Below are 13,307 nucleotides of genomic sequence, written 5' to 3' on the forward strand. Positions count from 1 at the left end.
ATTTGGTAAAGCCAAATTACGATGCACCCTCAGTTATTCACTATTTTTAGTTATTTTGCAGATCTAGTTTAGACAAAACAAGATTTGGAAGGCTACAATCTCAGAAAGAAGGTAGCTATACAGAAGATGAGAAAAAACTGCATTAGCTTCATATTTTAAATTTATTGCTATGTACAGACAGACACACTGTGAAAGCAAAGGACTACTCACCTCTCTAAACTCTCCTTCTTTTTGGTCTTCTTACTGCGCCTAACCATTCGGCTCGTGTAGCTGTTCCGTCTGGCAGGTCCCATCTTGATGGAAGTGTTTTCAAAAGGAGTTGTCATTACTGAGACTTTGTTGCCACTCTGCCAAAATGAAAGAAGATGCTTTAAGTGTCAGTAATACGAATTACACAAGACAACTTTGCCTTACACCGAATCTACACCATACGTGCAAATGCAATGAGAATCAACTCCAGAAAAAGTGGTGTTTCTGGAGGGAACCCTATGCAGACATTGCCATGCATAGTTAGTAAACGAGGATTGGGAAGTTCTCAAATTCTGCCGTATTTCCCAACTTCCTCCATTCAAGCTCCAGGACAAGGAGTAATCCAGTAATTGTGGCCAGACAGGAGGACACCAAGGATTAACCAAGACTGAACACTTCAAGATAGAAGCTTCTACAGAAAAACCTGATTTTCCCACAAAGAACGGCTGTAACTGCACAGTGGTCCTCTCACATCTCAAGACACCAACTGTTACAATGATGAAACAAAGGACAAAAATTAAATCTTCATTGGCAATCCCAAACCACATTTTTATCTTGTTCAAAAGGGTTAACAAGTATGATTAACCTAAGCTTTTTAGCACTGATCGCACAAAAAGATGACTCAAAAAAAGTATTTTCTGCTAGTTTTAAAAATCTGTAGCTTCTGCTCAGCACTGTATATCCCTACAGTGAACTTCCTTTCAAAGAAATTGCAATAGCCCAAATTAATTTATGATACAGCCCAAAATATTAAGTTGTAGATAAACAATGATCTCTTGTTTTGCATTTACTCTTCTAAGGATTGAGCAGGGTTGTCATGTTTCTTTTTCTGTATCTGACCTAGACAATGAGTGCATAGCTGACTGCCATAAGTCATAGAATTTTCTCTTACATATTTCTTTCAAAATTGGAAAACTTGGAAGTTCTTCCTGGTTTCAGAGAAATAAAATAAAGATTGAAGAAACAGTGTATTTTTCATCTTTAGCTTTTTATCTTTCTCCTATCACCTCACTGCCTTCCAGTGCTTTTTTTGGACTTCTTTTATAACTGACTACTCACTTTGAGCTCTGCACATAACACCATAAATTGTTAATTATATAGGAAGCAAATATACAGCTGTCTAAAGTAATTCTGACCTACATTAGCTTACACTGGAAAGATTACATGAAAACTGAGATTCAATGAGCTACAGAGAAAATAAAAGGGTTTTTTTTTCTTTTTATTGGGTGGTTTGTTTGTTTCCATGGAAAAACTATGCCTTTCTAATAAGACAGACTTCAGAAAACCACAAGAGAAAAATGTGGCAGATTAGTCATGAAAGTCCAGCTGCAGGATGAGAATTTCATTAATCGAAGAAGCTCTGTCAGACATACCTGTGTATACATGAGACAAAAACCTTTTGGGCCCTAATATGAAAGGCAACCTCCTGTATAGCAAGCAAATATTTAATATTCTTTGGTTTTACTTTTCTTCTTCTGATTTTCACTTTTAAAGAAGAAAAATGAGAGGTATCATCATTGTCAAAAGCCTGAATTATCTGAGGAAGATGCAGGCATTCGATAACATTCTTGAGAAGGTCAATTTTTTTGAGAGACAGAGACATCTTTTTTTGTCATTGCCTCGAATTTACTTCAGCTATCTCTCAACGTTACCAGTCTATGGGATAAAAACTAAAATCATGCACAATATAGGAAAGTTATTGGCCCTTCTCCAGATCTATGGCAAGAGCAGCTTAGAGTTTGTACTTCTAAGAACAATAAAATTAAATAACTAATCTCAATAAATCAAGCGTAACCCCATCATCACTGGTGAAAACAGCAATCACTTTAGTATCCCAGCTGTCCAAGAGTTACCTTTAACAACAATTCAATGACTTCTGTATGAACAAGACCATGCACTAGCTCTCCATTAATATGAGTAATCAGGTCTCCAGCTTTTAAGCCTGCTTGGTAAGCTGCCCCTCCTTCTTCCACATTCTAAAAAAGAAAGAGGAAGAGAATATACACAAAATGAACCCCAAACCTGTTGGCAATGAAGAAACTTACAGATACTAAGTCATGTAAAGGAAGAAAAGAAGAAAAATACCTTCAGCTCTTTCACCATTCCCTACTTACTCCAACTTTGTATGAGTCTCCCCTACTTACTCAAACTTTATATGGGGCCTGAAATAGTTTCAAAGCTCACTGAAACACTGCTGGTTGCTATGGGTATTAAGTACGCTCTGTAAAATAGGGAGTTTGCATGCATAGTAAGAAGGGATGGTTCACTACCCACTCCAAAATTACAGAACTAAGTGAAGATTTTTAGCATCTGAAAATGAGAAACACTATGTAATTAAGGTAATGGTAATCACAACTAAAATTAACTCTACCATATGGTTAAGGATTGTTTCTATTTGGTTCAAATTCACCAGGCTTCCCATTAGAGGGGTTGGTGCAGCACAAAAGTGACAAAGAACCAAAAGTAACTGAATTGAAAAATATTTTGAAGGTTGTTTAAATATTTTTTTATATTTCTAAATGAGTAGTTTAAGTCATACAGACACTACTGAAGACTACAATGCAAATAGAGCTTGAACAACAAACTTATAATACTTTAAAAAAACCCAAGGTTTAACTTTTACTGCCATGTACCATTTTTCCCCTTCCTTTCACTGGTGTGATGTTACACTAGTAGCAAGAAATAATTTTTTAAAATTTGTTCCATTATCCACCAAATGTACCCAGTTCTCCAGATTCAATACTTTTGATGGATTAATAGGTCTAAAGGGTAAACAATATGAATAAAAAATGAATAATACACTACATCAGCACTGCTACTTCAAAATCTACCATACATATTTAAAACTAAACAGTGCAAAAAAATGAAGTCTTTTGGTAAATTTGTGATAATTTTTTAGGAAAGTTGAAATAATTTATATACATATACTATTAATGTACACGTAATTTAAACCATATATAAAATTATAATTTGTTACCAACATAAATGATAAAAAAATGCATATATATGTACCTAAGTATATAATTATTTTACAATTAAGGAGGCTGACAACCAAAGAATTGCTTTAGCCTCTCTCCCACTGTGTAGTGAAGAAAGGATGAAAAATACATGATTTTTTCAAACAGAAAATCAATACTTGAGATCAGCTTATGTGCGTCTTGCAAAATAGTGCTGATTTTCATGAATCCCTTAATTTATGTAGTTTAATATACTCCACCTATTTTTCAACAATTTCTCTTTACAGTCTCCTAAATTTGCAAATCCTGACCCAAATCAAAGAGGGTCTGCACTAAGCCTTTGGTTTTCTAAGACATAACACTCTGAACTCAAGACACTATTTTTCAAAATTGAGAAATTTGCCAGAAGTTAAGAGAAGTTGCAGAAGTTCAACACTACATGTAGATAATGCTTCTGCCAAAGATGGCTTGTTGTCTTCCCTACAGGCAACACTGCTCTTGTATACAGGCAGAATTTCATTCTAAGAAAAACTGCTTGGCATTGTGTAATTTACACAGTAATTGTTAATAAAGAGATGCCATGGGTACAGAAAAGCAAATCCATCATCACAGTATTCTGTGGCCACATATCAGCAAGAAAACATGTATTATCTTACCCAAACAATGTGGTGCACAGTGTAGATATCACTGTCACCCACGTAAACCCTGATTGCTCGGATGGTAAAGCCATACTTTTTCCCTGAACTGTGAATTACAATTGGCTGATGAGGACTTGCAGCAGCAATTGATGAATCACGGCTGGGAGATGAATCTCGGGACGATGAAAGGTCAGATGACAAGGAATGAGGAGACATAGGACTTCCCAAAGGAGAAACACCAAACACATCTGGAAGAAAAAATCTGCCTATTACAGTCTGAGCACACACAAATTTCATTTGGCTTAATGGTATCTTTCTATTAATATAAGTCATTGTCTTTGTCTAAACAATCTCTCTTCCTCCTTACCTAGTGTGCATATTAGTGAATGAGAAGTTCAACCACCAGATATTAGAATTTAATAATTTTCCCTGGAGTGTAAACTGTACTGTTTAATGCAAGGGTTAACTTGTCACATATAGACTGCTTTTTCCTTTTGCACAGGAAAAACACTCATTGCTAACTTTGCAAGAACTATTCTCAGCCTCTTCCTAGCAAACACGGATGAAAAGAAAATCAGAGTAGTGTAGCAAATATTATCATGAATACACCCAAAATCATTCCCCAGGTAATCCAGCAATGCTTAACAAATTGCTAGCTGTTTTCCTGCTTTCAGTTATATATAAAAACAGATAAAGACTACTCCAATTAAACCACAGTATCTACTGGGTACCTAGGGCAGTAACTCAATGTTTGTAAGAAGCCTCCATTGCTACATTCTGCTACATCATGTAAAGAACACAAGAGTTTCTTCCAACAATACCAATTACAACTTCGTTTTATGTTGTTGTTTTGAATGCACTATTTGCCCATGCTTGTGCAAATGTGAATATAATTGCAGCAGTTTGGACTTCAGTTCTGGACAACAAGAAAGCGAAGTACCAATCCTTCATATGAAAACACTCAATATTACTGTTATATGTCCACTTACAGCATTATTTCTGGCTCCAAATTTTGAGCACTTGACCTAACTCAGACTAGTACAAGTAGGAGACTACATGCTATTTCTGTTTTTTGACACTGCTCTCCTGTTTATCAGCTTTTCTTATGGGGGATGAGAGAGAACTAGTCCTGTGCTGCTTTAACAAACATCTGTTTTTGAGGGCTAGTTAAAACTAAGCCTACAACCCTACTGTCAGATGGACCAAGGAATGAAGTTGCCTCCTGCTGTGCATGCTCAAGATGAAACACCATTAAGGTGCATTTTTGCCTGTCAGAGAAGACCGCTCAGCTGCAATGTGAGCACTATGACTTGCTGACAAGATTGCACTGATTAGTCATGCAAGTGAACAACAAGAGAAACAAAAATGAGTGACACGGAATCAATTCTGAACTATACAGAACCTTGCATTTGCATCATAAGCCTTCATAGCATTGCATAAATCATTAACATTTCAACTGAAAATATTTATCTCTACCTCCTGGGATCATGAGGGACAAAGCACTTGCAGAAAGGGACTTCGTGACTTTTCCAGAGATCTTCTTTTTCTCTGTGCTTTCCAATCGCTGTCGAGCCATGTGCGATGCAACTTCACCAGCTGGCTTTGAGGTGTTATCTGTACTGTCCACACTCTCACTTCTTCCATTTATTTGATCTAAGTGTTCTGAGAAACTGCCAACTGTACAAAGAAAAAGGGATAAAGACATTAAGGGAAAACTTTGGTAAACTTTGCATTGAGGGAATATCCTTTTGCTAATGGACCACAGAAAAAATAAACTACTCTCAAGTGTAACTGGTTAAGTGTAAGAAGGGGATCACACAGTTGGAGTTATCACTGCAGCTGCTGTATTAATGCCAACACCATTACACAGGACCTGGGGGATAGCAAGCAAGACTTGAGATACAGCACAATCAACATCAAGGTTTTAGACAAGGATAGAGATGGATGACCCTGAAGAAATTTTTTCCTCCATGATCAGAAAGGAGGGAGGGGGAAGAAAGTGTGGACTACATGGGAAATCAAGGGCTTGAGAACAGAGGGGTGTATCTTGAAAAAACTCAGCGAGGTACAGAAGAGAAGGAAGCTGAAAACTGGTAGATGTGTAAATATGAAACTAAGGCCCCAGAGTCTACTGAAATGCAACAAGTATTTGAGTAGGGAGACAATGCTCAAAATTAGTTAAGTAGAGAATGGTTTGCAACACTTCCTCCTAGATTTGTAATCACCAAAGTGACTTCCACAAGTCATAGAAAATCTTCTTAATTCTGAAAGGTGTACATTGTAGTGAAATCCTAATTAAAAACACACAATGTGTAGTACACCAACCAGATCCCTGTTGGGACAGCTGTTTTTGAAAGCAGTTCTGAAATGCATCACTTCTAAATCTATGAATGCTACTGCCACAAGAAGATGGTCGCCAACTGTTTGTAGTATCATCAGTCAAGACACCCCCTGTGAACTACCTGATAGTGTGGAGCTGCTGATTGTACTTGCTGGAGTGGTTACTTCAGGTTCATCTTGCACTGTTTCATCGCTCACAAATACAGACTTTTCCTGCTCCTGTTCTCCTTCAGCTGATACAGACAATTTTGGAAGCAAACCAGAACTGCGCTGCTGCCGGCTGCTGTCAGTCTCAGATGAGATAGATGTAGATATTTGCTGTCTGCATAACAAATAAGCAAACTCTCACTCAGTTAATAAATGAAGAGGCCTGCTATCTGGCAAACAGGATGTAGATGACTTGCTGTACAACCTTCTACTTACATTTCAGAATATTCTGAACTCCAGCTTAAAGATTCCACAGAAGGCAATGCTACACTTTTTGTTTTGTCTCCTGCATCTTCCTTTTCTTCACCTTGAATTTGAGTGACTCGATCTATACTATTAAAAACCTATTAAAGGGAAAAAAAAACCCACAAAAAATTGAATATCACTGACACATGTGACATTAAAAAAAATTATGTGAGATCTATAGTTCTATGATTTTAAATGCTTATATAGTATTTCAGATTTCAAACTTCAAATTTCTTGAACCTTTTCAAATTTCCAACACTTCATTTTCTTAAAATGCTTTCTTGGCTCCTCATGTATAGGTATACAAATAGAGCCTCTTCTGATTATGTATTTATCAGTTTTCTCCTTATTTCAAAGTGCGAACCAAGACAGTAAAGCCAAAATCCTGGGTGTTTATTCCATTATTATTTCCTGCCAATTCACCTCCACTGTATTTATTGCCTGAGCATGTCCACTCTGATCAGCAGTAATTAGCTCTCATCTCAGCCACTAGAGAAATACTACCTTTTGGGCAGTTTTACCTTTGATTCAGAGCATTCCGATCACTCCCTCGTTTCTCCATGACTATAAAACATGCTAACCATTACCTTGCCTTTTCTTTGGTCAAATGTCACTAAATTAACACCTACTACACAGCAGTACTGTAATACTTGTTATGCACCTACAAGATACCCAGGACACAACTGGAGCAACAGGAAAACTATGTATAAAGAAACCAATGCAAAGAACACATATTAGCATTTAACAGAACACTTCCTTGACACTTTGTTATACAATAATGAGTCTTCTACAGAAAATATCATCATATTTATGTACGTTTCCATTAGTATATTAAAGATTCAAAAATTAACTTTTCTACACAATCTTCCCATATTTTGATTTAATGGTATTCATTGTATTCTTGCTCAATTTCAGTTAACTTCATAGTTTCTTGAGAAAATAAGGCCCTATATATCTCCTCTATATTTAACATTTCCAAAATTTGCAAAAGTAGAACAATACATACTAAGATGACAGAAATTTTTACTTACTTTTGAAAATCTGTGTGAACATGAGGAGAACTGCCTTATCTCCAAATTAAAATCTTCATCATTGGTATCATCTTCTTCCTCAGTTTCCATATGGTGGTATTTCTCAGAACGAGCTACAGACAAGGGCAATAAAATATCTGAATTTATCAGGAAGAAGAGATACTATGTTTTAATATTAAATAAAAATCTAGTTCTATTCTTAAGATTATTTTTGCTGAAGTGTCAATTCATTGGTAAAACTGCAAACTGCCAGTAATTCTGATAAAGGAGATTTAAAAAGCAGTAAGCAAGAGTCAAAGACAGTGGTTACTTTAAACAAGGTGTTCATAACTTTTTTTTGAGACTATAAAACACCTACTGTCAAAGTAACTTGTGTCATCTTCAGACTCCAACTGTGGAATAAATTCTGCTTTCTGCCTCAGCAGACTATTCCAGTCAAGGCTCCTGAAGAACTGATGCTGCTTTACTTCATACGCACCACCTGGAGGAGCCAGAGGAAAACATTGAGCAAACTGTACCAAATCCTCTAACAGTAAATTAACTAAACCCCCAGCCAACAATGCAAATAGTCACAGAAAGGCATAGTCATTGCTGTATGCATGAACATCTACTACCCATTCCCATTAGAAATTCTAAACCTGTCAGAAATAGTCCCTGTCCCTGTTGTCTTGTGGCCATTTCTTTTAACAGTTTATTTATCATCTTCCCCTTTTACGATTTTTATTCTTGCAAATGTACTAATCTGTTAGCTACATATTAGTCAGAATTTTCACATGTAGTTCTACAAATATAAATATGTGCACTAGGTGAGTAAGTACAAGTTATAAAGTAATGTAGAACGATTCTTAATAGTTGCTCAATATAAATACTATTGCTGACTTAAGAGATCCTTTCAGTGTTTTTATGACAGCAATACACAATTCTATAGGAAATACCGTATAATTTCTCTTATTTATTACTGCCTGCTCATTTAATATGCACTAAATGATTACACTACTTTAAAGTCAGAAAACTACTGTAAGAACACAATGAAATACTGGAAATTTTGCCCTGGGAAGGTGGATGATGGTATTATTAATAAACATACATCTAATTCTAAAACCTGAAAAAGTAACCTGCAGCAGCAAGACCTGCTACCAGCTTGTTTTGGGTTTGTGTTGCATGGTTTTGCAAGTGGAGAGGCTACAGGAGTGCTTCTGTGAGAAGCGGCCTTCCTCTATATCCAACACAGACACTGCCAGCTGGTTCCAAGATGGATCCACTGTCAGCCCATTAGCATTATCTTGGATAATGTATTAAAGAAGGGGAAAGACTGCTGCCCAACAGCAGTAAGACCACGGTGGTGCAGAGATCCACCTGCAGCCCACGGAGGATCCCACGGCGGAGCAAGGTGGATCCCTGAAGTAGACTGCCATACCGCGCAAAGGCCTGCGCTGGAGCACAGGTAGGACCTGTGGCAGAGAGGAGCTCAAGCTGCAACATGGTTGCTGTCAGAACTTGTGACCCCATGGGAAACCCATGCTGGAGCACTCTGTTCCTGAAGATTGCATTCTGTGGGAGGGACCCACACTGGACCAAGGGAATGGTGTGGGGAGGAAGGAGTGGCAGGGGCAGCATGTGATGCACTGACCACTACCCGATTTCCTGTCCTCCCACGCTGCTTGGAGGGAGGAAGTAAAGCAGTAGTGTTAATTGGTGATAAATTAAACTAACGTCCCTGAGTTTTAGTATGCTTTGCCCATGATGGCAAAGCACCTTATCTCAACACAGGAGCCTTTGGCATATTTTCTCCTCCCATCCAGCTGGGGGGGGGGGGGGAGGAGATTTGCTGGGTACCTCCTGGCCAGCAAAGGTCAACTCAGCACACTGATACAGCATGTATGTCAAAGCTATGGAGAGAAAAAAATGAAATCTCCAGGACAGGTTTCTAAGTCAGCATTAGGATTTCTAGATTGGGTTCTTTGCTTTTCATACTGCACCAGGGGAAAATTCAAAGAAGCCAAATCTTCCCAAAACAGATCAAAATCACATCTCATCATAAGTCACTAGCTAAGCAGTGAATATTTCTCTGAGCACAGTAATGGGATATTATATCAGAATTGTATTATTCTTGATTGGTATCAGACTGTTCAAGCACAAAGAAGTCTTTTTACTGCTGTTTTCCTTCTTCAAAGTAAGTATAGTATCCACCTCTCTTCTTTCAACTTGCCTTTGCCACTCAGGTCTCCTGAGCAAGTAAAGTATTATGATTTTCACAAGGTGTTATGCAGCTTGCTAATACATATTAAACAAGACTATAACTTGAAATGCGTGGTGGAGCCCAGCATAAACCATGGTATTTTTCAGTGCCCATGTGGGACCTGTCACACTGCAGCCCCATTTCTGTGAGCTGATTCTAGCACTTAAAGATCCTACAACTTTGTTGTAGTTTCTGAACCCCCTGCTTCAAGGAAATAGCTGCCTAATTTCCTTCTTCAGACTGCCAACTGTAAGAGAGATCAGATGCTTTAAAGAGTCTCTCTCTGAACACCACAGGTGCTTCATACTGTGGCACTGACCATTTAGTATTTAAGGCAGCTTCATCTCACCCCATTCACTTTCTCCACCAACTGTATAGCAACAGACACATAATTTGCAATTCACTCCTGATCCAGCCTCTCACATGGCAACAGTCTTCAATTAACACTGTATTTATGAGGAAAATCATCCCGGCAATGAAACAACCATACCTGGAAAGAGTGTACTTAAAACAAGGGAATAAAACTATCGGATTTTCATTTTGCCTTTGGCATCGGTGCCCTCTGGAGCAGATGACACAAGCAGCAAGTGGAGAAGCTACTGGGGCACAACACCTTCCTCAATCTTAACTTATTCAACATGGGGCAAGGCACAGCAATAAACTGCTGAGTGCCACTTAGTCTAGACCATCAGTTACAGTGAAGTCTAAGAGTTGCTCACACAGAACCCAGCCATTCATTGCAAGGGACAATGCAGCTCATTCGTATCAGTCACATCACCATGCCTTGAGGGAAACCAAAGGAAGACAGGTCATTTGGGACCATGTCAACACTACAGAGGGTCTGGGTTATAATCACATTTCCCCATAGCAGCTGTGATAACACCAGTCATGAACTGATTCCTAAATCCTCTTTTTAATTAGGCCTAAATATATGAAGCAAAATTGGACTCAGTTTTGTGAGCAATTTTCCAAGTACTCTCATGCTGACTCAACCTGCCACTTGGTTTCCTCAGCATCCTAAATATATTTCTGTTCATGGCATACAATGTTCACTGTAAATAAGATTATACCTCTAAATCTGGGCTCATTTATGCAGGAGGCTTTTTTTTTCTGTGTTTACCTAGTGCTTTGCCTAAAGGGATGGCAGTCAGTGACCAGGGTTCCCATGCATTAACACATAAAAATCACACACAATATTCATTACTGCCTCTCACAGAAACTCCCAAATAAAACCTGGTCTATCAACCAACAAATAAACTCTTATTACATAAATGCACAGTACCTTCATTAGCCTATGGAAGTTAATACTTCCTTAACATTCAGTTTTATTTTAATTATTTTTCATACAAGGCAGTAGTGCTTGATAAATGAGAATGAGAAGACTTTTCACCACACAACCTCAGACAGTCATTATTGAATAAGGATTTGAGTACTCATCACCCACCCTAACACCGGGGGGAATTAATATGCCAGGCTAAGATACTTCTGAAAAAGGAAGTTGTGTATTGATTCCCCTCCTAGATTTCTGTATTTAGTCATTTAATGCTGTATTAATGAAGAAACCCCATTCACTAACAGGGTCTTTGAGAAATTTCTGTTATATTTATCAAATTGGGAGAAGAGTAAATACAAATGAGCTCATGTAAATCCCACAAAACCCAGGACGGATGTCATCATATTAAGTTCCTATTACTGGTCTTAATCTATAAATTATCATGGCATATTATGCTACTGCATGTTATGACAGATGTTTCCCAAGCAAAACAAACAGGTGAACAAAAAGCTATTTTTACAGAAGCTATTTCTAGTAGATTAACAATTTAAAATTAGTGCCTCCTAACCTGTTCCCAGTCTTTCCAAAGGATTCTGCCTAAGTAGAAGAGTAATCAGATCTTGGGCATCTGGAGGTGGTGCTTCATCCTTTTCAGGCCAGTTGATTTCATCTGAAAGAAAAGAAAGTTGCTTGATATTGCTAAGGTCTGATCCCAGCACAAATTGCATTAATGCTCTCAAAAGCAACCTAACAGCAAAGCAGATTTAAAGTAACTTTCTCAACTTACTCTGCCGCATACCAATTATTTCTAATTTTTATAGTCGCTATACAGACTGCATAAACATATTATATTCCAATTTCCTTTGGAAGTATCATTTAACACAAAACTGTGTTTAGCAGCAGAACACATGAATGTTTGGCTCATGGAAAACTTTCAAAATATTAGCACAATTTGTATGCTCTCTCTTCCCCCACCAAATCAAGATTTAAACTGTAGTTATGTTCCATGGAAACTGTTGTTAAGATGGAAACTGCTGACCTGACCTGGCAGCTGCTGCTCACATCTGTGTTCCTTCTCTAATGCTAGCAGACTCCCTGAGGTCAATACTCCCATGACTAAGGGTCAAGGTGTCAGACTGTACTCTGGCAACATATATGGCAATGAAGATTTCTCCAAGAGTCTCATGCTCCCATACAACCACCCTCCACAGAGTCTTACAATACTCTATCTTTTGCACTTCATGGCAAGCTGGACGCAAACCAACCAAGACAGGATACACTGTGTATGAACATGAACTTTCTAACAGCCTACAAACAGCAAGTTTTGCCTGATTTTTAGTGGAAGCTGCCTCCACAAATGTAATATAGTGCAGGTTTAGATAAAACTCCGAAGAAGCTTCTTGGGAGGTACAAGGATTTTGGTATCAGAGAAACAGCACACTTGGAGCTCCAGAAACACAGAAAGCTGTTAAGGATTTTGTCATTTTATGATCTAGACTTCTATAAAATAATCATAACTGGATAAATAATCATCAGAAGCTACATGCAGGTTTAACCTTCATATTTTAGAGATTAAGGAAAGGTACTGATAAAAACAGACATGAAATGTAACCTGCTTCTGAGGCAATAGTTTATTTAAATTCTTATCACTTTAGGTATTTAAGTTTACACTGAGGCCTTCCACAGCTGTCCTTGAACAACCTGAGGGCAGGAAAAGGCAACCTACAATGCAAAAGGAGGCAGCAAGATTTTAAAGTAGAACTTTAAACAGGATGTAGATTTTGCTCATGGAAACTGGAAGAAAAATCTAGGCTACAGTTTGGTTCTTTAAGATGGCTCTTCCAGTCAAACAGAAGGAGATAATTTATTTTAGCACACGAAACATATCCAACAAGAGTTCTCCTAGAGATACTAAGATTTTTTTCAATAAGCAAGGATATTTCAAAGAGAAACAACTGACAAATCAACATCAAAACAAGAAACTGAGCCAACCAACAGTCTTGTAGGATGAGTGGGAATAGATGATGTTTACAAAAGGACTTCCACAAGTAACTGCTATAAGATAAATTGACACATTCAAACGGATAAAGATATTTACAAAGGTCTCAGCTAGATTGTAACACATGA

At 37.8% G+C, this 13,307-nt stretch overlaps 1 protein-coding gene across 3 annotated transcripts in view; it reads right to left on the reverse strand.

The window, feature by feature from the left end:
• Positions 1-13,307, reverse strand: part of MAST4 (microtubule associated serine/threonine kinase family member 4) — a 284,359-nt gene that overhangs the window by 7,674 nt on the left and 263,378 nt on the right. For all 3 annotated transcript variants that reach the window (XM_054281779.1, XM_054281790.1, XM_054281782.1), the window contains 9 exons: positions 11,749-11,850; positions 8,027-8,149; positions 7,669-7,781; positions 6,608-6,735; positions 6,307-6,506; positions 5,321-5,521; positions 3,863-4,092; positions 2,103-2,225; positions 211-347 (listed from right to left, as the gene is read on the reverse strand). In XM_054281779.1, coding sequence (XP_054137754.1) covers positions 211-347; positions 2,103-2,225; positions 3,863-4,092; positions 5,321-5,521; positions 6,307-6,506; positions 6,608-6,735; positions 7,669-7,781; positions 8,027-8,149; positions 11,749-11,850 — 1,357 coding nt within the window. The remainder of the gene's footprint in view (positions 1-210; positions 348-2,102; positions 2,226-3,862; positions 4,093-5,320; positions 5,522-6,306; positions 6,507-6,607; positions 6,736-7,668; positions 7,782-8,026; positions 8,150-11,748; positions 11,851-13,307) is intronic.

This window comes from Melozone crissalis, unplaced genomic scaffold (assembly GCF_028551555.1).
Source record: "Melozone crissalis strain CALT ecotype California unplaced genomic scaffold, PUWL_Pcris_2 ptg000005l_1, whole genome shotgun sequence".
NCBI classification, from domain to species: domain Eukaryota; kingdom Metazoa; phylum Chordata; class Aves; order Passeriformes; family Passerellidae; genus Melozone; species Melozone crissalis.